Raw genomic sequence first — 27,083 nt, 5'->3', positions numbered from 1 at the left:
ATTTTATTTTCAATCTCTATGTATAGTTATATCCTCTCTTCATTCCTAACATTGATCATTTTTCCTTCTCTTGAGGCATTAGTTTCACCAGAGATTTTCCAATTTTACTTATTTTATAGAGAATCATTTTTTGGCCCTCTGGAACTTCAAGAGTTGTTTGTTTATTTATATTCTTATTTTCCTAGTTCTTTTCTTATACATTCTTTGAATTGATTACGGCCTTTTTTTCCCTCTAACTTCTGAAATATGCTTAGGTCATTAATTTTCACCATTTTTCCTTTTGTACTGCAAGTAATAAAGTCCATAATTTTCCCTCAAAATACTACTTTAGCTGCATGCCACAGTTTTGATGTCTCATACTTTTTATGACAAATTTGTTCTCAGTAATTTTTAATACCGTTATGATTTCCTTTTTTGATCACGATGGTATGTTTGTCCTTGTATGTGTCTCCTGTTTGAGTTTATCCAAGATTATATTGCTAGTTGGTGACAAATTGGGATTAATTTATTTTAATTTCAGAGCTTATATTTTTGTTTTGTTTTAATTTTTAGTCAATGTAACTTAACTGCATTGTCTTCTGAGAATGCATTTTGTATGATACCAATTTTTAGCCGTCAACTATGGCTTGCTTTAAGGCCTAAACTATGTAATTTCCATATGTTTTTCAATCGATGCTTTGAAAAATATTTGCAGGGTATTTAAAATCAATAGCATTAAGTTTATTATTTTGTCTAAGTCTCTGTGTGCTTAGTAAATTTTTGTCTGATGTATCCATAAATGAAAGATATATGTTTAAATTTTCCATTATTATAGTATTTTATTAATAAATTCTTATTAAAATTTACTAGTTGGAATAGCTATGCAAAAGAACATTTTCTATATGCAGTTATTTTAAAATAACAGGAAATATAGAAGGTATTTCCTTTACTCATTTCCTATTAAGGTCCTGGCTGTGAGGTCAAATGAAGCATTGTTTAGAGCATGGGAGTAAGAATGTGCGGACTCTTCAGAAGAGAGTAAGAATTTAGTTAAACCATTCAGAGGGAAAAAAAAAAAAAGATGTGCAAAGTAAACCTAGCATAAACTAGCATAAGTGAACTATTTCTTATACACCTGCAACAGAGTAGAGATTCTCATGATTTTTTAAGATTGTTTGGCCAACTTGAGAAACAACCTTGATTGACACCAGTTATGGTCAGCCTATCTGTATATGTGATTTCTGATCTGTCTATGTGATTTCTACAAAGTATATCTTTTTTTTTTTTTTTTTTTTTTTTTTTTTGCGGTACACGGGCCTCTCACTGTTGTGGCCTCTCCCATTGTGGAGCACAGGCTCCAGACATGCAGGCTCAGCGGCCATGGCTTACGGGCCCAGCCGCTCTACGGCATGTGGGAACTTCCCGGACTGGGGCACGAACCCGTGTCCCCTGCATTGGCAGGCGGACTCTCAACCACTGCGCCACCAGGGAAGCCCGCAAGGTAGTTTTTAATAACACCTTCCATTTGAATTTTATTTAGTAAGAAGTAGGGATTTCCCCAAATTTTTTAGTCAGAGGCCTTGACGTGATTAGTACCATATTTTGCATTGTAGAAGAATAAGATTGAAAGTGGGGGAAAAAACTGGGAAATTATACAATCTCAGGTAGGAAACAATTAAAAGAGCCTAAACCCTGGAATGAAAAATAAATGAATCTAAAGAACAGTAACCAGAATTTGATAATGAAAAGCACAGAGGAAAGTAAAGTTAATAGAACCAAAGATTTTAGGGAAATTGGGATATTGGAAAATTAGAATTCTGCACAGATATTTTCAACTGGATATACTCTAAGGACTTTGGAGATAAAGTGATTGAGAGATTATAATAGGAATTTTGTACTCATGTACTAGTCAGTGAAGCAGATAGCGCATTCAAAAGGGTTTACCTAAATAGAATGTAGTGAAGGGACAGTTAAGTGTGAGCAGGTTTAAGGGAGTGAAGAAGGGATGATGAGACGCTTATGAATTAGAAGCCCAGGGGAGCCATTACCATTCCTGGAGCTTACAGAACAAAGAGAGGAAACAGTGTTATGAAAGACCAGTGGAAGCTAGGCCCCCCCGGAAGACAGGCTGCCTGAGAAGAGTTGATGATTTGCTGATGTGCCCCATTGGTGGAAAAGAATCAGCTGCCCGACAGTAAGGGGGCCTGAGTAATCCAGTCTATACCAGCTAGCTTCATCATTACTCAGGCTCCCATGAGGATAGAAAATAAAATCTGGGTAGTGGAGGAAACAGACGGACAGCAAAATGTCCTCGTAGAATATAAGTCTGAAGGCGTGAAAGTGGATGATCTCACTTGTAGAAGGGTAAGGAGAACAACAAGATCTTTAATGGTCCACAGAGAGATTAAAAATATCCAGTTAGATGGACAAGTAATCTGAGACCAAATAAAGTGTGCAAAATGGAAATGTCCCTGAATAAGAGAGATTCAAGGAGTAGATGACTAATTGTAGAGGAAGTTGAAGAAAAATTGAAAAACCAAGAAAAAATTTACTGGGCTATTATCAGTGATCTTTCTGATTTCTGTTTCAAAAGAAAAGATAACAATTAGCAAATTGCTGAAAACTTGGGCTTCTCTGGTGGCGCAGTGGTTGAGAGTCCGCCTGCCGATGCAGGGGACACGGGTTCGTGCCCCGGTCCGGCAAGATCCCACATGCCACGGAGCGGCTGGGCCCATGAGCCATGGCCGCTGAGCCTGCCCGTCCGGAACCTGTGCTCCGCAACGGGAGAGGCCAAAACAGTGAAAGGCCCGCGTACCGCAAAAAAAAAAAAAAAAATATTGCTGAAAACGAGAGCATAGAGAAAGAGGGACATGCAGAGCACAGCCCATTTATTTGAGAAATTTTGTAAAGAAAAGGAGCAGAAAACTAGGACCAGTAAAAGTGGAGGAATATAATGTAAAATGCTGGGGGTTTTTTCCCTATAAAAGGTAAGATTCAAATATATTGGGAAAAAATAGCTTTTATAGACCCAGGAAGTGTTAGTTATTTTGGTTCTTTCTCTGTATTTCAAAGAAACATTACCAGGTATTAATTTTGCTATAGAATATAAAAATGGTAGGATGCATAAGTATATTCAATTGAGAAAGAATAAAGTCATTATTAATGTGCAAATAGAGAATACATTTAGAGTCAAAATTATTAGTATTCCGTGGCATAAAGCTATCCAAATAAAGAATTCCACATTTTGAAAAGATACAATTTAAAGTTGGTAATTTACTTTGCTCACTCTGACCCTCACCCTAAATAAAACTTGATTGTTTTATTGATTTTATGCTTATGAACGCATTTGGTTCCACATTTACAATGAGATGTACTCTGGGTACCTCCAAGTATATTCTCAAATTCATTGCCACTGAAACATTAAATACTTGAGAAAAGCAGTGTTTATGGAGGGTAACCTGGAGGCAATGCAATCCATTCATTCCTCTAGAAACCCTGAACCATTTCTAGATTAAGTCAGTTCAGTAGAGAGCTGAATACCTGCATTGGAAGTTTTGCTTACCATTGTGTTTTGGCGTTTAGGAACTGCAGGAACCTCCCTATGAGATTTGCTGCTATCTTCTCATACAGATGTTGTAGAACACTTTGTTCATTGTGTAGCATGGTTCCTTTTACATCGGGCTCATTTGAGAAATCTCTTTCTGGGCTCAGAACCAGGAGTCTTAATGCTTCGCCAAGCAACTGGTTAGATTTTATTTTTACAGACAAGATGAATCTCACAACTGCATGTGTCTCTATCTGCATAGTTTGCCAAAAATCTGAAAGACAAAGTTTTAGACAGCCCTCCAAAAATTATTTTTTGTGGTTTATTTTTATCCAAATAGTATATGGAGAAATATTTTTAATCAAGTAGTACAGAAAGAATTTAATTTAAAAAGCAAAAGTTCTCTTCCCAATATCTCCTCATCTCTGGTTACATTCTCCCTATACACTTATATAGCAGTTTGTTCACTTATCAACTTAGAAATTACCTACTGACTACTGATTCTTTTTTTTTTTTTTTTTTTTGCGGTACGTGGGCCTCTCCCGTTGCGGAGCACAGGCTCCGGACGCGCAGGCCCAGCGGCCATGGCTCACAGGCCCAGCCGCTCCGCAGCATGTGGGATCTTCCTGGACCGGGGCATGAACCCGTGCCCCCTGTATCGGCAGGCGGACTCTCAACCACTGCGCCACCAGGGAAGCCCGACTACTGATTCTTGATAGATCAATTTGTAATTAGCTAACCTACTTTCCCCCATACCTGGCCTGTTTTTAGGAATTATATCGATTTTTTTTCAAATATTTTAAATTGTTTTTTTGTTACTTTTGTTACTTCTGATAATACACTTACAAGTGGGTTTGCTGTTCTATCAAACTTTGGTCATATCTTTTGTCTCCTTACTTGAAGGACACAGATATTATTCACCAGGTCCTTTCTTCTCCATTCTCTCAAACTTTTCCATCTCCAAATTTCTGTCAGTTGTGTTGTACTTTAACATTGTTAAGCTTGATGACATTGCTTTCGTGTGTTTTTTTTTTTACTTTGTATATATATATTTATTTCAAGTATTAGAATAAAAGACAATTGATAGCATTTATCTAATGATTTTCATCCTTTCTTATGGTTTGACATGTAGGATGATGAAAAAATGTAGGCACGTTTTGAGAGAAAATAAATGTATAAAATAATGAACTTAGGTTATATAGAATATACAGCAGATTTCTCTGCTGTATTAATTTAAAATACATGATTGCTGCTATAACCACTAAAAAGAAGTTTGGCAATTCCTTAAAAAATAAACATGCATCTACTCTAGGGCTCAGAAATTCTGCTCCTAGGAATTTACACAAATACTCAGAGTAGTTTCATTCATATGAGTAAAAAATGGAAAACCTCCCTGGAGTCTGTCAACAGAAGAATGGATAAACAAACTGTGGTATATTATACAATGAAATACTACTCAGCAATAAAAAGGAATTAGCTATGGATACATATAAAAGCATGGGGGATCTTAACATCATTCTGAGTGAAAGTGATGTTTGATCCCTTTCGTAAGTTCAAGAAAAGGCAAAGTTAATCTATGGTGATGGAAATTGAAAAAGTGGTTACATAGGGTAGGGAGTGGTGTCAACTAAGAAGAGTGCTGATTGAGATTGAAAAGGGAGGTTTCCGAGTTATTAGAAATATTTTTATCATGATGGGGGAGGGAATTGCATGGATGAATATTTCTCAAAACTGAGTAAGCTATTCACTGAAGATCTTTGCAATTTACTGTATGTAAATTATACCTCAATTTTAATAAAAGCTGTGTTGCTGCCTATGTTGTCTGTAGTTTGTTGGGAGACCAACAAATGATCTTATATAATTTTACTATTCAGTATAATAAGTGCTAGGATATATAGATAAGCATAGAATTTCAAAAATGCATGAACATTGTGTAACCTCTCCATGGCAGAGACAATGTTATGCGTTTATCAAACCTGTTCCATGTTTTCTGCTGCATTCCCCAACCTCTTCCACACTAAGGTTAAGGCCAGAAAGATACATGACCAGTGCAATGTATATAGAAGTGATACCCTCTACTTCTAAATCTGAATATAAGCCCCACCCCTGTACATTTCTCCATGCTTTTTCTTCTGTTTCTTCGGTGGCCTTGAGAACCAGAGGTTAATGATGAGAACCAAACATGGTGAGCTTGGGTCCCTGAATGACTATGTGGGGCAGTCCCTCTGTCTCTTCTTTCCATGCTGGACCGCTGGAGGGAAGGAGGGAGGGAGAGAAAGAGGGAAGGAGGGAGGACAAGAAGGAAAAAAGAAAAGGACAAAAGAAAGGGAAGGAGGGAGAGAGGAATCCAAGATCCCATGGGAATAAGCTATGGGAGACAGTGAAGCCATCCAAAAGACTGGATCTACCTTTTGGGTGTGCTGAGAGCAGCTGAGCAAAGGATGAAACCTATAGAACACCATCACCATGTGATTCCCATAAAACATAAAGGGAAAGATTGATGAAAGAGCTAGATTTTTAAAGATATTTGCCTTATTGTTTTTTTAAGTCAAAATGAGTGTTTTACATCATAATTTTTAATTGATTAATGGTTCTTCTAGTAAGATAATTCTAAAATCTGTTCATAACACGAAAAGGATAAGAAATATCTGAGTCCGGAGCAGAAGCGTCCAGAGAGAGTATTGCTGCTTACATGTAGATAAAATATCTTGGCATTTTTCCCCCAACATATTTGCTGTGGTTTAACAATCTAAAGAATATGCTTTTAGCAGAGTTCAAGTGCACTACAGAAGTGAACATAGAGATTTGATGGTCGGGTTTGTGTGTGTGTGTATGTGTGTGTTAATTTTCACATTGATCCTAGCATTTCTCCCCTGATTTTGATGTGATTTTTGCATGACTGTTTCCTGTTTTTCCCTCATGATCTCTGGAATTCCCAGATACTTTATATATGGATAATGACATCCCCATAACTCTGGGAAAACTTGTTTTATTAACCTAGTGTCTTGTCGAATCAGACAAGCATGCTCTATTTTTTTCCTGTAGGATATTATCTAACATATGGTTTATTAACTATAAGTATTTTTGAATTCGTTTTTGGTACATCCCAAAATAAGAGCTGGGAAATGTAACCAGGTGGGAGTTTGGGAATGAACACTTTTATTTATTCCTTTAACCGGGCAGTAAACTGATACTCACCAAACACCATCCACTGTGCTAGGGACAGCAGAATAGCGGGGAACCAGAGGTTTGATCACAAGCTTCCATGCTGACTTTATGTCTGAAACAGTGATTAGGTGGATGATCACAGACATAATGAAGTTATTACAATTGAATGAAGGGAAAGAAAAGTATAGGATGCTATGAGGCTCCCTGCAGAACGGTGGGTGATTGAGGAGTGAGTGTCAGGGAAAGGACTTACTCCAGAAGCTTATGTAAGCTGAGTCCTGCAGGATGTGTTTGTACAGCCCGATCAAGAGGATGACCAGAGCGTGCAGGTGAAGAGGCCAGAGTGGGGCGGTAACATGTAGTACTTTACGAAGGTACTTCTTTTCTTTCTGCCTCGGCAGGGAGTCAAACTGAGGCTTGGAGACTCCGATCAAGGTTGCACAGTGGAAAATCTGTTTCTACCTTTTGATAGGAATTGATGGCATGAGGACAATAAAATTTAAAATCCAGCAAGAAATAAAATTAAACTGAAAGAAAAGTAATTAGAATGATCACAGGTTTATGATATCAACTTAAGGACTCAATATGTGTTTCTATGGCAGCCGCGGCATTTTCTGTCTTAAGAAAATAAGATCTCTCACTTTAAGAAGTATTCGTGTGTGGTTGTTTTTCTCACATAATTTGCCATTTATGAGACTTGTTGTAGCACTAAAAGCCCCTCCTATAGGCTTGCTTATACAAGAGCTGGGTGTTTTAGACACATTTTTCAGTCTTAAGCAAAACCTTGAGCTTGCAATCCCTTATTTTAGGTTTCTGAAAAGGTGAGGTTTTAGTGAAGACTAAATATATTTATTCCCTTTGTAAAATACTTTCTAAGTTACACTTCAAACCGCATAATAATGAATTTGAGGGAAAATGTTACTTCCTGCATTATACATGACATCCTTCTAAATCCCTATACGTTTTCCTCCAGTCTGATAAATCATACGCTTCAAGGGTGGACAAAACGCTTTTCCAAAGTTTGTTGGTTTTTAAATGCCAAGGGGCTCAAAAGTCTGCTGATGATTTTAGATTTGGCTTCCTATCTGAGGGAGGATTTATTAATTTGAAAGATTGTCTTGGACCAGGGGTTGGCAAACTCTAGCCCATGGGCTAACTCTGGTCCATGCCTGTTCTTTTAATGTCTGTGAACGAAGATGGTTTTTACATTTTTCAAGTGTTGTTAAAAATGAAAAGGAAGAAGAAGGAGGATCTGGGACTGAAAGGTATGCAGCATGCTAAGCTGAAAATATTTACTATTTGGTACCATACAGAAAAAGTCTGCCTCTCCTCTCTTAGGCCATCGGAATTATTGTTTGAACTAGAAGAAATATTTAGTGCACACGGTGGGAAATTTTCAGTTATTAAAACTTCAGTGATACTTAGATTATTCTGCAGTTAGCTTTCTGAACAACTCAATCTTTTTTAAAAAAAAAAGCTCTCTTGGCTGTATATTTTAATAATTTATAAGACAGTAACTCAGAACGAGCACCATCAGTTTAGCATTACGTTATATTGTTCTGTTTTACTAAGCATGAAGCTTGGCGAATTACATAAATGCTATGTTAGTAAAAAAATAAATAAATAACTAAATAAAGAATCCTTCTAAGCGTATATACAAATCGCAGCCAGTACGGGAGATGTAGTAGCGGTGACATGTAATTCACAAGCTTATGTAAATTGATTTTCAGTCTTACAGTGCTGAAGTTGGCTGGTGCTTCCATGTATCCACAAAGCATACATTTTGTGTGACATTTGTCTAAATGAAGGTTGAGTTTTAAAGGATAGCGTTCTATTCAAGAAAGATTCAATTTCCTCTGTAATTTTTCAATTTTTGGTACAGATTTACAAATCATAAGGGTTTTGTAAAAATCAGCTGTATATCTTACGTTGTTTTTTCCTTTCTTTTTTTTTTTTTTTTTACATTCACGTGAAAAAGTGCAAGTGAGTGTGAGAGTCAAATGATGTGGGAAAAAAAATGTTCTTTTCAAACCGTATGACAATGTAGCCGTTGCTACTTAAATAGTATTTGCACTATAGCAGACCTGCCTTTCTTTTCATAATAAACAGTGTCATGCAAACTTTTTAATTGCTTGTATTAAAATTTGCAGAGGAGCTTTGGCTAATGATCACAGTAGGAGCATCTTTGGGGAAAATGCATGAGAAAAGAAGATATTAATGTTGTCAAACTTCATGGAAATAAAAATGCTGAGAGGGGCTTCCCTGGTGGCGCAGTGGTTGAGAGTCCGCCTGCCGATGCAGAGGACGCGGGTTCGTGCCCCAGTCCAGGAAGATCCCACATGCTGCGGAGCAGCTGGGCCCGTGAGCCATGGCCGCTGAGCCTGCGCATCCAGAGCCTATGCTCCACAACGGGAGAGGCCACAACAGTGAGAGGCCCGCATACAGCAAAAAAACAAACAAACAAACAACAAAAAAAAAAATGCTGAGAACAGTAAAGGATGCAGGCAAAATATGCTAATTAGTGGGATGGAAATCAAGTGTACATCCAAAGTGTGGTCGGATAAAAATTATCTATCAAACTTTAAATTTGACATTCAAGTGGGTAACATCAAATATCAAAAATAAAATGTGTTGTGCCTATTAAATAGAAAAAGCTTTATTCCCAGCTGAAAATTTGATTCTCAAACAAAGGTCAGTGTGGGAGTGGACGCTCTTGTTACTTTGCCCTGGTTTACCCAGACTAGCTATTCGACATCCAGTAAGTCCTCTAATTTCTCAGAGCCTGAGTTTCCCGATTTGAAAACATAGCATTCCTTCCAAACTTAGAATTTCCTATGAGGCACAGACAGTACAGAGTGTACTAGAACGCTTTAAATAATAAAGTGATGTATAAATATTAGATGTTGTTTTTATAAAAATCAATGACTACACCTCCTTCTACTTTTCTTAACTTTTCCAAATACTGCTATAGATGAGACATTTCCCATATATTTACACCTTTATATTCAAGACAATGATTGGGAACACCTACACCATTCTTTTGAAATGTTTTAAACTTCAATTTAGGGTACTGTCTTAAATCTCAGTATGCTTGGAAGTGAAAAGAAGTACAAAAAACACAATCTACTGATGCTGTGAATTCTGAATACCATATGCCCTGCATTTGTTCATAAATAATAAATGTTACCCTTTCTGAAAAGCTATCCTAAACATCTCCAATTTTCTATGTGACCTTTCAGTCTGATGGAGAAGTCTCAAATGCAATATATTTAAATCTTCACTAATTATCTTTCCCTTTAAATATCTTTGTATTAGTCGCTATTCTTTCAGTTTCCTTAAAAGCAAACAAATGAGAACACAGGTCAAATAATCAGAAAGACTGTAGGCTTTCTTCAGCAAGCTCTGAATTTAGATGCTGAAATGATGTCATCACAGATGGGCCTACTTTGTCTTTCTCTGACATCCATCCCTTTATAATACAGTGGGCAACAGGAGCTCAGTGGATGGAGTGCTTTCATTCCTAGTGGCTCTGTGTATTGTTTTGTTTTCTCCTCACATATGTCGCACATTTGGGATCCAGGATACAAGAAGTGTTCTGTCGCTCCTCTCCAGCGCTCACATCCACTCCAGCGTTCCTACCTTTTCCATAAACAACCCCACTCCTCTGGAGCACATGTCACCAGATTATTCCATCCACCACTATCCTAGGTTTTATGTTATGCTCTAGTCTTCTATTTTCCTAGGAACTTTGCTTTATTTGGGGAGGGGGATTTTACTGGCCCCAGTCTTAAAAATTAAATTATGTGACTTTTTTGCTTAAAACTCTGCGGTGGATTTCCTTCCAGCCCAATTAAAATGAAACTGACAACATTATCATGGCCTGCAGGCCCTCCTTGCTTCTTCACTGTGCTCCACAAACTCTGGCTTCCTTACTGTCCTCAGAACATGCAAAGTATACTCAAGATGTTCGCATTTCTGGCCTTTGTGTACACAATATATGTAATTATATATATATATATATACACACACATACATATGTATATATATGTATACATATATATGTGTGTGTGTGTGTGTGTGTGTATATATATATATATAAAAGCATACCTGGGAGATATTGTGTGTTCAGTTCCAGATCGCCACAGTAAAGAGAATATCGCAATACAGTGAACCACATGACGTTTTTGGTTTCCCGGTAACGCAGTGTAGAAGTTATGTTTATACTATACTGTGGTCTATTTAGTGTGCAATACCATTATGTCTAAAAACAATGGGCATATCTTAATTTAAAAATACTTCATTGCTAAAACCCATGAGCTGTCATCTGAGCCCTCAGGGAGTTGTCACCTTTTTGCTGCTGGAGGGTCTTGCCTCCACGTGGACGGCTGCTGACTGAGCAGGGTGGTGATCATTGAAGGCTGGGGCGGCCGTGACACTTTCTTAAAATAGGACAACGATGAAGTTTGCTGCATCAGTTGTCTCTTCCTTTCACTTAAACACTTAGATTTATGACTTGGCCTAATTTCAGTATTGTTGTGTCTCAGGGAATCAGGAGGCCCAAAGAGAGGAAAAGAGATGGAGGAATGACCAGTCAGTGGGGCAGTCAGAACTCACACATTTCTAGATTAAGTTCACTATCTTATATGGGTATGGTTCATGGCACCCCAAAACAATTGTAGTAGTAACATCAAAGATCACTGATCACAGATCACCATGACGAGTATAATAATAATGAAAAAGTTTGAAATATTGCAAGAATTACCAAAATGTGACACAGAGACATAAAGTGAGCAATGCTGTTGGAAAAATGGCGCCAATAGACTTGCTGCAGTCAATGTTGCCATAAACCTTCAATCTGTGTAAAAAAAAAAGAAAACAAAACACTATCTGTGAAGCAGAAAAATGAGGCATGCCTGTAATATATAACAATATATACATATTATATAACTTGGTATATTCAATATATATATTCATTGTATATTATTTTTTTAAATTTTCGTTGGAGTATAGTTGATTTAAAATGTTGGTTTCTGCTGTACAGCAAAGTGCATCAGTTATACGTATGCATATATCCACTCTTTTTTAGGTCCTTTTCTCATATAGGTCATTACAGAGTGTTGAGAAGAGTTCCCAATGCTATACAGTAGGTCCTTATCAGTTATCTATTTTTTATATAGTAGTGTGTATATGTCAATCCCAATCTCCCAATTTATCCCTCCCCCCTTACCTCCCTGGTAACCATAAGTTTCCTACATCTGTGACTCTATTTCTGTTTTGTAAATAAGTTCACTTGTACATATTTTTTAGATCCCACATATAAGCGGTGTATGATATTTTTCTTTCTCTGTCTGACTTCCTTGCTCAGTATGACAATCTCTAGGTCTGCCCATGTTGCTGCACGTGGCATTATTTCATTCTTTTTTATGGCTGAGTAACAGTCCATTGTATATAGGTACCACACCTTTAACCATTCCTCTGTCAATGGACATTTAGGTTGCTTCCATGTCCTAGCTATTGTAAATATATTCATTGTATTTTATTTATTATCTGCTCCACTCTGTACTGCCATACTATGTACTTTAATAATATAAATGTGAACTGAAACTCTGTATTGTTCACCCCTGTCTCCCCAGTGATTTGAACAGTATCTGGTGCATAAAAGACTCTCAGATATTTCCTGAGCGAATGAATAAGTGGATGGATCAATGAGTGAATATGTGAATGAATTATTCCAGCAGAAGTGCTAAAATTGCGCCCCATTGAGTTAGGTGCCCACCCCTGGTGTCAGAGAGAGGCGTCTGCCTCTCCTGGATCAGGTGGATTAAGAGTGAAGTCTGGGTAATGTTTAAAGAAATTTTAAAGAAAATCTGGTTGCTGTTACTTAAAGAGCAGAGTTTGCTGGGGAAGGAAGGAATGGATGTCTACTGTTTTATCCCCCTTCCCTCTTTCTGTCACCAATGCCAATATGTTAATACCTGGGAATAGGTTGCTCTGTATCTTTTCTCTTACTCCCTTCTCTCAAAATGTTGTTACTTCTTCTTTTGAAATAGATCTCTCTTATTTTCTTACTTTCCCTTACCACCATGTGGCATCCACTCTTAACTGTTTGTTGCTAATCTTTCTGCCCCCACGATGATCTCCCACCACCTAGGATCTCCTGAATATGGCTCTCATTCTGTCATCTTAAAAAAAGAAATGCATGCTAGGTTCTTTCGTCCATAATCAGACAGAACTTGTTAAAACATTCATGATGTTCCAATATAAACACTTCCAATCAGACTTATGTCCTTATTACTTATTCCTGAATATATCTTAGTTCATGTTTTCAGAGTCCACAATTATAGTTCTAAAGTAGATTTTCCAGATAAGCTAGTCAAATCCTTTTGGGGGGACAGACACAGGGAGAAGGAATGAAAAGAACTTTATTACCGTCCTGCCCCTAGGTTTTCAAAGTTTGCCAGAAGAACTAGAGAAGGAAAAGTATCTAGCCCTAGATCTGAGCTCCTTCTTTATGCCAGCCTTTTCCTGTTCTCTCCTGTGTCCTACTCCCTTTCTACCTCCTGAACACCATTCTGCCCTCCGACCCAGCTGAGGTCTATCTCTTTCTGTAGTTTTCCTGATTACATAGTTTCCATAGGATTCCAAGTACTATGGAAATTACTAGCTATGCCATGCACTTCTGTACTTCCTTTTGATGCTGCCTTTTGCAGTAAGGCCTGTGACATCATGATTTATAAAAAGAAATATTTTTTTTCTGTCTTGATCCATGTTTTCTGTCACACAGCTTCTAAAACCCTTGGGACTTCCTAAGTGATAAGTGCAATAAAGCTGAAATGGGTGTCTTTTGTTATGAATAACAAGTTCCTTTTAACCACACCTGAGTTCATGTCAATGAGGTGATTTTTGGAAAGCCCCTAGGTAACTGTGAGATGGGGCTGGTTAGCAGGGGAACCAACTGTGTGATTAGAGAGTTGGAATTTGCAGCCTCATCCTGACCTCTGGGAAGGAGAGAGGGGCAGGAGATTGAGTTCCGTCACCAGTGGCCAATGATTTAATCCTCATGCCTGCATACTGCAGCCACCATACAAACCCAGAAGTTCAGGAGTTCAGAAAGCTTGGTAAGTGTAGGTGCCGGGAGGGTGGTACGTGTGGAAAGGGCTCGGCACCCCTTCGCAGCCACCTTGCTCTATGCACCCCTTCCAACTGGCTGTTCCTGAGTTACAGCCTTCATAATAAACCAGTAATCTAGTATATAAACTGTTCTGAGTCCTGTGAGCTCTGCAGCAAGTGATTGAACCTAAGGAGGTGGTCGTGGAACCTCTGTCGTATGGTCTGTCAGAAGCATAGGTGACAAACTGGACTTGAGATTGGCATCTGAAGTGGGGGTCATCTTGTGGGACTGGGCCCTTAACCTGTGGGATCTGAATCTATCTCCAGGTAGATAGTATTAGAATTAAGTTAAATTATGGGACGCCAGCTGGTGTCCAGAAAGGATTGTGTGACGTGTGGGAAAACCCCTACATCGGGTGTCAAATAAAGCACTGGGAGTAGAGGAGAAACGCAGAGGAGTATTTTTCTTCTTTCAGGCCTCATAAGGCTACAAATGTCTCAGAAGCAGGGTTCCAAGAAAGTTACTTGCTGTCTTTGTTGTTAATATTCATATACCACCTAGCACCATGTTAAGCATATAGTTGATCCTTAAGTTAAAATTGTTTGGTGGCTTTTGTTGAATATTATTTAAGATAATATTTAGGGCTTCCCTGGTGACACAGTGGTTAAGAATCCATCTGCCAATGCAGAGGACACAGGTTCGAGCCCTGGTCCGGGAGGATCCCACGTGCCATGGAGCAGGTAAGCTGTGCGCCACAATTACTGAGCCTGCGCTCTAGAGCCCGCGAGCCACAACTACTGAGCCCGCATGCCACAACTACTGAAGCCTGCGCGCCTAGAGCCCGTGCTCCACAACAAGAGAAGCCACCCCAGTGAGAAGCCTGCGCACTGCAACAGAGTAGCCCCCGCTCACTGCAACTAGAGAAAGCCCGCGCAGCAATGAAGACCCAACGCAGCCAAAAATAAATAAATTAAATAAATAATATTTTTATAAAAACATAATATTTAGATTAACCTGTCTGCCATCAAGGATTTAATTCAGGTGATTTTATTCAGGGATTCTCATTGGTATTGCTTTTGAAGACAGAACAACCAATAGTGATATTAAAATTCAGCCACGGTTTAATAAAATAGTTAGATTTGTGGCTTCTTTGTAAAACTAAAAGCTGGTTAGAAAAATACCTAAAAAGAAGAAAAACTTTTTACTATTTCCCTTAATCAGATGTTGTCAACAAGATGCAAAGAAGATGTCTATTTAAGTGATGAAATTTAGGACCTGAAGCTCAAATGGTTTTGTCCAATGAAGGATTGAAGTGGGTGTGGCTATTTTGAAAAGGCAGTGATAGTATGTAGCTTGAGGAAGACCAAGGAGAGCACAACAAAAATCATTACTAAAGAGGATCCCAGTTTCCAAAGCATGAAATTGTACACGTTATAGACTATGACCCACGATGCAGATTGTTGGAACCATCTTATGTTCTATAAAATAGTTAAAATCTTGAGGAAAGATTTCAGTATGCTCCCTGTATTACTAGGTCTTACACTATACATTTTGTGTTTTGCTTTTTTTTTTTTTGCGGTACACGGGCCTCTCGCTGTTGTGGCCTCTCCCGCTGCGGAGCACAGGCTCTGGACGCACAGGCTCAGCGGCCATGGCTCACGGGCCCAGCTGCTCCGCGGCACGTGGGATCCTCCCAGACCGGGGCACGAACCCGTGTCTCCTGCATCGGCAGGCGGACTCTCAACCACTGCGCCACCAGGGAAGCCCTACATTTTGTATTTTGGAGGCCAGGAGTATGACTGGAGAATGAGCGCTGGGTAACCAACTTTATACCACAAATGTACCTTTGTGATATTTGTGTGCAATTGAACCAGAGCCTTCCGTTTCAAAGCTGCTGTGTACTTTTTTATTAAAAGCATCTCTTTACTTGCCTCTTATTAATTTTATAACTCTTAAAAGTTGTTATAAAAGAGATATTTCAAAAAGATGAAACTCCTGATTTTAAATAGAAGCAAATTCAAAACCTTAGGTCAAGAATATAACAGATTAGCAATGTAATATAGTGTTTATGTTGTATCTTTTCGTGACTAAAAAAGTTCAGTGTTCTTTTTAAAACTTTTATTTCAATGTTTAGGAGATTATTTAAATAAATATAAAAGATCTCATGTAGAATATAGCTTTCCAAAAACTAAAGTTATCTAAGGTAGGGACAGCTAGAATGTATATATGAAATTAAGTGGTTCATGTTTAAAACAGTAAACACATATATTTCTCATTTATTTGACATATTCTAAAATATCATGGTCTCTTGATTTAAATCGTCCTTGCTTTAAATTATAATTTTATACTGACATTTTTCCTATTATTAAATTCTTATTATTAGATTCTTTTTGAGAGTGGCATCTATGGCTTTCCCTATCCCTGTGCCCCCTGTATTATCTTGCTTTATACTTATTATACAGTAAATGTTTTATAAATGTTTGCTGATGAATGATAGCCATGCCCAAAGAAAATCCATTTGTTCTCTGCTGAAAAAATATAGACGATAGGAACTTTCAACATAAAAAAAGATTCATGGCAAATGATTCTTGACAGAATCTTCTATAAATAAGAAAAATGAAATAAACATGTTTCTGATCCACTCACGTATATTTATGCTAATAAAAGGTAGAAGTCCCACGCCTCTGCACAAGCCTCTGCTCTTTTTACCGAGCTTATGTTGAAAAAATTTTCAAATTTGTAATGATGGTATGGGAAGGTAACATAGAGGAGATTTTTAAAAAGCAAGAAATACAGTTGGATTCTGTGAAAAATTGCTTATTGTATAGCTTAAATGTGAAATAATAGAACTCGTAATTTAAATGTTTACTGGATACTACAGTGCGTGCCACAGTGTTTCATTCTTTTAATATATGTGTGCATTTCCACATATGAAAGGACCCATGGAAACTTTGGCCTAGTTCCCATTTAAAATTGGATGTGTTTTCAAATAAAGAACATAGAGAAGCTTTTTTCAAATTGTTTATGGTTTAGAGAATATGAAATCCCTCCATTGGATAAAAATACTTAAGTTTATTGCAGCACATAGAGAACATGGTTGTTTCTAAAGTATTTTCCCCTAATGTTCGAATCCCGTTTATTTTTCAGGCATTTCCTGGGAACGTCAACTCCGATAGTGTGGTTCGGCATGATTTACAGCATCCAGTAATCGCCCGCTATGTGCGCATCGTGCCTCTGGATTGGAACGGAGAAGGCCGCATTGGGCTCAGAATTGAGGTCTACGGCTGTTCTTACTGTGAGTACCATTCTGTCGAAATTTGTGGTAGATTTTGTCATCTTCATTTAATTAGTAATTTTGTTATTTTGAATTATTTAATATTAGTTGCTTTCTCTGACAGTAAATTGCAATGTTTCTTTATATAAATAATATATAAGGTTGTTTGTATGTTATAAATATATATTTACATTTTTACACAAACACACATATAAGAATATCTTAAGGACACCTTAAGTAGAGGACTTGGGAAATGATTTCTGTTCAGTAGACTAAAACAGCAAAGCTTATTCATAAAGTTGCTTGAAGTCTTATGAAATATTTAAAAAAGAGAAACTTATACTCTTATTCATCTTTTTGACTCTGTGATGGATTTGAAAACAGTCTTAAGAACTTCCTTCTGGTTCTCTTTAATTATATATACCTTTTGTTATTTTAAAGACAACCACTGAGCTTTAAGGTCAATTATATTTTATATGTCTAAAAGTTTTATTAGTTCCTTTTAAAAACTTACTCAGGGGGCTTCCCTGGTGGCGCAGTGGTTGAGAGTCCGCCTGCCATTGAAGGGACACGGGTTTGTGCCCTGGTCCAGGAAGATCCCACATGCCGTGGAGCGGCTGAGCCCGTGAGCCATGGCCGCTGAGCCTGCGCGTCCGGAGCCTGTGCTCCACAACGGGAGAGGCCACAGCAGTTTTTTTGCGTATCGCCAAAAAACAAAAACAAAAAAAACTTACTCAGTCACCTAAAAAGTTTCTTTTCCTTTCATCGTGTTTTTGATTACCCTTTTGTATTTTTTAAATACATTATATCTGTGTCTAATGATTCCAATAGATGGAGTTTTAGGGATTGTCATTCTGCTGTCTGTTGTTTCAGCCGGTTTTGCTAGTGGTGCTTTCTCCTCCTCTCCCTCCTCCTCTTAATTCTTTCCTTTCTTCCTTCTTCTTAGCATTCTTATCTGCCTATCCTTCTTGTCCTTAACTTTATGCCCATCCATCTTCTTGAACTGTGACCTCAGTTTCTTCAAAACTTTATCTGTGGAACTTCTTTTAGGTGAAAGTTGATGGTGGCTTCTTCTGGAGAAGATGGATCTTATTTGCTTCTATGAAGGCAGTACTTACACAGAATTACTTTAAAGATTATTTGAGGCTTTTTGAGACCACTAGGTACTACACATTCAGTCTGCAAACACATGGTTTGCAAACACTGGCTTTATTTGATGCGGCTGCGCCTCACGTCTTGCGGGATCTTAATTCCCCAACCGGGGATTGAACATGTGCCCTTAGCAATGAAAGCACTGAGTTCTAACCACTGGACCGCCAGGGAATTCCCCCAGACACTAGCTTTAGAATATGAAGTGTCTGGTAAAATAGTCATCTCCTCCCGGGAAGTTTTTCTTCCTGTTCTAATTGCTGGGGGAGGAGGGATGCTGGATACAGATAGGGCAGGGAATCAGGAGATCAGCTTCACGCAAGGAGTTTCCTATTAGACTCTCCCCTATCCCTTCCTGTAGACCCATAGCAACAAAAGCTTAACTGTAATCAGAAAATGCAAATGTCCTATTGAGCAAGCTTTTAAAAATTAACCAAACATTTGGTAGTTTATAATAAAACGTATATAAAGCTTTCAGCTTTGTATGAATTTAGTACCTGTAATGATGACCAAATCGTATTTATTCATGGGCAATACTGCTATGTGAAAACTGGGCTGGTTACTAAAAAAGGGCCAAAGAGATCATTTAATAAATTCCATAGGTGTTTCTTTTATTTGGTCATCACTTTATAGTAGCAAATATAATGAGTAGAGAGACAGATTTAGTTCTTCAGGAGAATGTAGATATTCAGGAAGAAGATTTAACTTTTCAAAAGCCTAAAATGACCCTCAACATAAACTGGGAGCCTTTCTACTATGTGATCTGGGTATTCATGGGAACAGAATTCTGTGTTCATACACATTCTAGCTTTCAGCATCATGATGGGAAGGCCAAAACAAAATGTTTTTGTCTGCATGACATATTTTCTAAGGAGCATGTTCAGTGTTCAGTAAATGAAAAATAAGTAATATTCTCCATGGAAACATGATGTATGTAATTTATTTTATTAATTATTTATTGAGCAATTTCCATGGGTCATGAAATATGCTAAATGTTAATCATATCACAGTAAATAAGAAAAACATGGTAAGAGAAAGTGGAGCAATTACTCCAGTAGTAGTATTTATTAGGATACAAATAATGAGGGTTAAAAATTTCCCAAAGGCACACAGCCTAAGTGACAGAGCTGAAAGGGAAACCGGACATCCTGGTGGTACAACAAGACCTCACCACCACTACTGTTTTCCTGCTCCTAAATTCTAACAAAGTGAACCCCATGTGACCTTCATCGGGTTAAGTCAATTATATTGACACCTCAGAAGCACCCAACAAGCCCCCTCCCAGTTACTACTACTTCTTAAAGGTAAATATTCACCTGATTTTTATCCCCATAGATTAGGGTAGTTTTTAAAATTTTAAAATCTCATACCAATGAAATAATAAAATATACATTATTTCCCCTCTGACTTCTTTTGTTCAAAATATTTGTGAAATTACCCATGTTGTTATTTGTGGTATTTATTTATTTTCATGAATAATATTATTCTATTGTATGCCTACTCTACAATTATGTATTCATTTCGTGTTGATAAACATTGAGTTGTTTCCAGTTTTTGATGATTTCAATAGAATTGCTATGAACGTTTTTCATAGGTATAGAGCTAGGAAGGGGTAATACCAAATTAGGATATATGTATGTCTAACTTTGTTAATAATGAGAAAAATTTCCTAAAGCGGTTTTATCAATTTAGACTGTCAAAACCAATGTACTAGGATTCCTAGTTGCGCCACAAATTCAGACGTTTAGAAATGAACGTTTGAAAGTTTTAGCCATTCTGGTGTTTGTTCATTATATGCAGTTTAGTGTTAGTGAACATTTTCCTGATTTTTGAGGAGGTTATGCTTACTGTAATTTGTATACCCTCTTTTTTGAAGGGTTTGTTCAAGAACTGTGCCCATACTTCTGTTGAATTGTCTTCTATTTATCTGTTTTTCTAACTGAGTAGTTTTTTTTGTTGTTTTTTGTTTTTTGTTTTTTTTTTTTTCTAACTGAGTAGTTTTTAAAGCCAACCCTGTCTTTTTTTATTGTTATTATTGTTACTGCTATCACGAGATTTTCCATCAAGCCTGGGCCTTGGCAATCACAAGACATGAAGGAAAAATGCTTGAAGCTAGATAGGATGCTAGACTTTTCTAGCTTACAAACCTCTCTGGGGGGAAAATAATCCTACACTTTGGGAAACTGGATTAACCTTTATACCAATAGATGCCAGTGGAGTAAATGATAAATTGGCAACATAAAGTAAGATAAAACTTTATACAAAGATGTCAGTGTTCTAGATCTGCTCCAGCCACTAGCCACATGTGGTTACTGAGCACTTGAAATGTAGCTAAGAACTGAGAACTAAGCTGTGTTTAATTTTCATTCATTTGAATTTGAGTTTTAAGTAGCGTAACTACTGGCTCCCATATTGGATGGTACAGATTATAAGAACCAAAACATCTTCTTATTTTTCTCCTGTGTCCTTTTTTTAACATTTATTTTTTAAATGGCAATCTCTAATTTTTTTTTCTGAGTTTGGAAAACGATAATTTAATCATCATGGAAGCTGTCTGTGCTGTCAAAAATTTATGACTGGTCATTCCTCTAACCAGGTCATTTTCCTAACCAATGTCCAGATCCCATTATTTTTCATATATCTATATATGAAGAATGCAAAATATATTTATGTCTTTTACAAGAAAAATATACATGTTTATAATAAGAAAAATATGTGTTAAACATATTTGTTATGGACAACTTTTCCAAAATTAATCGATGATTTAAACTTACCTATACTGGAATTCAGACTAGAGTGGCCTCGTAGAAGGTGGCCTTCTATTTCCTTTCTTTTTTTTTTTTTTTTTACCATTTAGTGAGCTACTGCCTCAAGGGCTTTGTTTGAGTTTGCAGTGGGAAGGGAATCATGGATCTTTGAGAGGGGAAGTGTCCCTCAGATACACTCCCATTTTGCCCCCTTAATAACAGCAATCCTGTGTATTCCAGAGTCCGGCAAGGAGATACACGGCGTTGATCACTCCTAGGGAAAAGAAATGAATTCTCTCAACTTTTTAGAAACCCTTTAGGGGGTTTATCTGAGATCTGTCTTATACCTGCAGGTTAAGGAATGGGTTTGTACTTTAAAGTTTGCCAGAAGAACTAGAGAAGGAAAAGTATCAGTATGAAGCTGCTTCTGTGGGAGCGTGTACCTACTGTAATTCCCCTTGTATTTGTCATCTTTCTTCTCTGCAGTCCTTCCATGGTTACTCCGTCATCTGAGAAGTTAGATACTTCTCAAGGTTGAAAGTAAGAAGTTCACTCTGTTCCAGGTGGAGGGAGAAGTTTACTTCCAGGCCACTGCTTTTAAGCCTTCAGGGCTTCCGCTGTTTTTGTTTCCTGACTCGTCTTGATGATAATATGAATTCCAATTTCAATGAATTTAGACTCATTTTAAATCATTCTGCTCCCTCTACATTTGGTTTTCCCTCAAGTTTAGTTGAAATAAGTGCATGCTGTTATTTTTAAAACTTAATGATATTCCCAATGTCTTCTGACTCTGTAAGCTTTCTCCCAAAACACTGATGCTAATCTTCTTACTCTGTACCAAAGGGACTGCATGAAGCAGAAGGGAGAGGTCTCAGTCTAATAACTTTTAAAAATCATTTATGTCTGAAGCACTCAAACATGCATCTTACAAAATCCCTACATGGTGCATTGATTAAAGGCAGTGAGCATTTTCTGATGACAAATACTAAATTAGCTTTTAACCAGAGTCTTCATAAATGTAAGGTCAGCACCTTGGCAAACCAGGATACACACAAACCATTTTTATATACGCTTTCAATTTGGATGAATAATTAATAAAGCCTATATATATATGTTACCCAGTGCAAATCCTGGTGGAAATTAAGTGCCAGCCGGGGGGGAAAATAGATCAAGAGGTGCCGAGTACAGTTAGAAGGAGGACAGTGTTTTGTCCTTTTCATGCTGTGCCAATGGGAATATTCTCTCCTAAGGACCACGGACTAACTGCCGTAGCTCCCGTGCTGCCTAGGCAAGAGATGCTGCCGGGTGTATGTATATTAGGTTCCCAGGGCTGTCGTAACAAAATACCACAAACTGTGTAGCTTAAGACAACCGAGATTTATTCTCTCATGTTTCTAGAGAGCATAAGTCTGAAATTAAGGTGTTAGCAGCGTTGCTTCCTTCTGGAGGCTCAGAGAGAGGAACCATCCCATGCCTCTCCTCTAGCATCTGGTGATTGCTAGCAATTCTTGGTGTTCCCTGACCGGTGTTGCCACATCATTCCAATGCCTGCCTCTTCCTTCACGTGGCTGTCTTCCCTCTGTGTGTCTATGTCTCTGTGTCTTCACATGACCTTTTTACAAGGACACCAGTCATTGGATTTAGGATCTACTCTAATTCAGTATGACCTCATCTTAAAGGAACTAATTACATCTGCAAAGACCCTATTTCTAAATAAGGCCACATTTTGAGTTGCTGGGTGGTTATGAATTTGGGGGAAACATTATTCAATCCAGTGCAACATTTGTTCATTAAAATTGGTAAGAATTTCTGTGTAGATCAGTTTAACTGGGCAGAAAAGTAAAAACACTTCTGAACGTCAACCCAGGTTTTCCTATTTACATTCGATATTTCATTTTGCGTAATACTTGTCTTATTTTCTGTTCATCACACACACATATGTGAAGTAAAAGATTTGTATGTTGCTTGAGGATCAATATATTGTGACACAGATTCATCCGTCCATTAGCATTTGTCGAATTCTATGTGTAAAGTATGTTGCTAATTTAAAATCTAAAATGCAAATCAGATCATATCACGCCTGTGCTTAAAACACTTTATGATCCTACATTTGCCTATAAAGTCCAAGTTGTTAGCTTGAAATATAGTGCCCTTCCTATTAGCTCTGCTGTCTTAATGTCCTATCATTTCCATGTTGTACTTTATGCTCCACTAATACAAACTATCCGTATTTCCAAATACATGACCTGCTTCCATAACATGTGTTCATCCTAGATCTCCTCCCCAACTGCAGTACCCTCTCCATCATTCTTCTGACCAAATTGTCTTATCCTCCAAGATTCACTCGAGATGCAATTTCCAGCAAGAAGATTTCTCTGAATTTCCAGAATGAAGCACATCATTTTTTCTTTACTCGTTTTACACTATGTAAATATTTCTAGTGGAATATTCATCAAAACATTCCAAAATGTAGCAGACTGTAAGATATTGGGGGGACCGGGCAGACACAGTCATCTTAGCCATCATTGGCGTCCCGCTAATTAGCAGACCCCCTGCACACAATTAATGTTTGCTGAACTGAACTAATGTCAGATGTAAATGATGCAGACCTACCTTATTCCCTCAGTGAAAATTGATTACTATTTACTACTTGATGTTGTATAAATTCCTTCATTGGTTGAACAGGGTATGATATTTTTATTACGAATACACATTTCTTTTTATGAATGTTATTCAAATAATGCTTTTTGACAGTATATTTTCTTTTGTTTTTTAATTGGGGTATAGTTGTCTTACAATGCTATGTTAGTTTCTAATGTACAGTGAAGTGGAGTTCCCTGTGCTATGCAGTAGGTCCTTTTTAATTATCTATTTTATACATAGTAGTGTATATATGTCAATCCCAATCTCCCAATTAATCCCACCCCTCCCCTTTTCCCCCTTGGTGTCCATACGTTTGTTCTCTACATCTGTGTCTCTGTTTCTGCCTTGCAAACTGGTTCATCTGTACCATTTTTCTAGGTTCCACATACATGCGTTAATATACAATATTTGTTTTTCTATTTCTGACTTACTTCACTCTGTATGACAGTCTCTAGATCTATCCATGTCTCTACAAATGACCCAATTTCATTCCTTTTTATGGCTGAGTGATATTCCATTGTATATATGAACCACATCTTCTTTTTCCATTCGTCTGTTGATGGACATTTAGGTTGCCTCCATGACTTGGCTATTGTAAATAGTACTGCAATGAACATTGGGGTGAATGTGTCTTTTTTTTTTAACATCTTAATTGGAGCACAATTGCTTTACATCGTTGTGTTAGTTTCTGCTGTATAACAAAGTGAATCAGATATATATATATATATATATATATATACTTATATCCCCATATCCCTTCCCTCTTGCATCTCCCTCCCACCCTCCCTATCCCACCCCTCTAGGTGGTCACAAAGCACCGAGCTGATCTCCCTGTGTTATGCAGCTGCTTCCCACTAGCTATCTATTTTACATTTGGTAGTGTGTATATGTCCATGCCACTCTCTCACTTCTTCCCAGCTTACCCTTCCCCCTCCCTGTGTCCTCAGGTCCATTCTCTAGGTCTACATATTTATTCCTGTCTGCCCCTAGTTTCCTCAGAACCACTTTTTTTTTTTTTTAGATTCCATATATATGTGTTAGCATACAGTATTTGTTTTTCTCTTTTTTGACTGACTTCACTCTGCATGACAGATTCTAAGTCCATCCACCTCACTACAAATAATTCAACTTCATTTATTTTTATGGCTGAGTAATATTCCATTGTATATATGTGCCATATCTTTTTTATCCATTCATTTGTCAGTGGACACTTAGGTTGGTTCCATGTCCTGGCTATTGTAAATAGTGCTGTAATGAACATTGTGGTACATAACTCTTCTTGAATTATGGTTTTCTCAGGGTATATGCCCAGTAGTGAGATTGCTCGGTCATTTGGTAGTTCTATTTTTAGTTTTTTAAGGAACCTCCGTACTGTTCTCCATAGTGGCTGTATCAATTTACATTCCCACCAAGAGTGCAAGAGGGTGCCCTTTTCTCCACACCCTCTCCAGCATTTATTGTTTGTAGATTTTTTGATGATGGCCGTTCTGACCGGTGTGAGGTGATACATCATTGTAGCTTTGATTTGCATTTCTTTAATAATTAGTGATGTTGAGCATCTTTTCATATGCCTCTTGGCCATCGGTATGTCTTCTTTGGAGAAATGTCTATTTAGATCTTCTGCCCATTTTTTGATTGGGTTGTTTGTTTTTTTGATATTGAGCTGCGTGAGCTGTTTATAGATCTTGGAGATTAATCCTTTGTCCATTGATTCATTTGCAAATATTTTCTCCCATTCTGAGGGTTGTCTTTTCACCTTGTTTATGGTTTCCTTTGCTGTGCAAAAGCTTTTAAGCTTCATTAGTTCCCATTTGTTTATTTTTGTTTTTATTTCCATTTCTCTAGGAAGGGGGTCAAAAAAGATCTTGCTGTGATTTATGTCATAGAGTGTTCTGCCTATGTTTTCCTCTAAGAGTTTGATAGTGTCTGGTCTTACATTTAGGTCTTTAATCCATTTTGAGTTTATTTTTGTGTATGGTGTTAGGGCTGTTCTAATTTCATTCTTTTACATGTAGGTGTCCAGTTTTCCCAGCACCATGTATTGAAGAGACTGTCTTTTCTCCATTGTATATCCTTGCCTCCTTTGTCATAGATTAGTTGACCATAGGTGTGTGGGTTTATCTCTGGGCTTTCGGTCCTGTTCCATTGATCTATATTTCTGTTTTTGTGCCAGTACCATATTGCCTTGATTACTGTAGCTTTGTAGTATAGTCTGAATTCAGGGAGTCTGATTCCTCCAGCTCTGTTTTGTTCTTGTTTTTTTCCTCAAGATTGCTTTGGCTCTCCATAGCACAGGGAAATCAGCTTGGTGCTTTGTGACCACCTAGAAGGGTGGGATAAGGAGGGTGGGAGGGAGACACAAGAGGGAGGGGATATGGGGATATATGTATACATACAGCTGATTCACTTTGTTATACAGCAGAAGCTAACACAACATTATTAAGCAATTATACTTCGATAAAGATGTTAAAAAGAAATGATTGCTTTGGCTATTTGGGGTCTTTTGTGTCTCCATACAAATTTTAAGATTTTTTGTTCTAGTTCTGTGAAAGATGCCATTGGTAATCTGATGGGGCTTGCATTGAATCTGTAGATTGCTTTGGGTAGTATAGTCATTTTCACAATATTGATTCTTCCCATCCAAGAACATGGTATATCTCTCCATCTGTTTGTGTCATCTTTGATTTCTTTCAGTGTCTTATATTGAGTACAGGTCTTTTACCTCCTTAGGTAGGTTTATTCCTAGGTATTTTATTCTTTTGTTGCAATGCTGAATGGGATTGTTTCATTAATTTCTCTTTCAAACAGGGTATGATTCTGTTACATCATATTGAATGGTGCTCTAGGGGCCTACAGAATGTTGAAATAATTGCTAAACTGAATGTCTTAATAGGTGTACTGGAAGAGCCATATTTAAAAGAAAGCACTCAGTATTTCTTTTTCTAGTTAAATATTTCTAGACCTTGTGTTATTTCTATTTAAGATTATCTTAAAGAACAATTTCATGAGGCTGCTTCATGGAATACAAATATAAATTGCTTAGCATCAGAGGGGAAAATACCACACTCATTAATTAACTTGAACTTTATATTGAGTGATGTGAAAATAAAAGTAAATTCATATAAAAATAGATTTAATAGCTATCAAAGTCAAGTTATACATGGTAAAGAGATAATTAAAATTGTCATGCCAGTGTATTATGTATGCAAGGACACGCTGTGATCTTAAGCTTGTGTGCAGTTAGATAAAAAATAAATACATTTACTGTGTATAACCAGAAATGGTCTTGCTATTAAGAGAAATGGGATTTAGAGTCAAGCACATGTTGTATTCTTTGGTTCTTTAAAAAGTAGATTGTTTTTCAAACTGGAATTGGAATATTTTATAATAGACTATTTCTCTACATCTAACTGTGGTTCATCTCTGTGGTGATAGTGCAGCAACTGATCATTCTTGCAGTAGTCTGCT

At 37.4% G+C, this 27,083-nt stretch overlaps 1 protein-coding gene across 2 annotated transcripts in view; it reads left to right on the top strand.

The window, feature by feature from the left end:
• CNTNAP2 (contactin associated protein 2) overlaps positions 1–27,083 on the top strand; it is a 2,044,831-nt gene that overhangs the window by 822,232 nt on the left and 1,195,516 nt on the right. For both annotated transcript variants that reach the window (XM_027101624.1, XM_027101625.1), the window contains one exon: positions 16,950–17,097. In XM_027101624.1, the coding sequence (XP_026957425.1) occupies positions 16,950–17,097 (148 nt within the window). The remainder of the gene's footprint in view (positions 1–16,949; positions 17,098–27,083) is intronic.

The sequence above is a fragment of the Aethalodelphis obliquidens genome, unplaced genomic scaffold, assembly GCF_003676395.1.
Source record: "Aethalodelphis obliquidens isolate GAN/ISIS:26980383/991018 unplaced genomic scaffold, ASM367639v1 scaffold5, whole genome shotgun sequence".
Lineage (NCBI taxonomy): Eukaryota > Metazoa > Chordata > Mammalia > Artiodactyla > Delphinidae > Aethalodelphis > Aethalodelphis obliquidens.
Note: the sequence above shows the minus strand (reverse complement) of the source record. Positions and strands in the feature narration are given on the sequence as shown.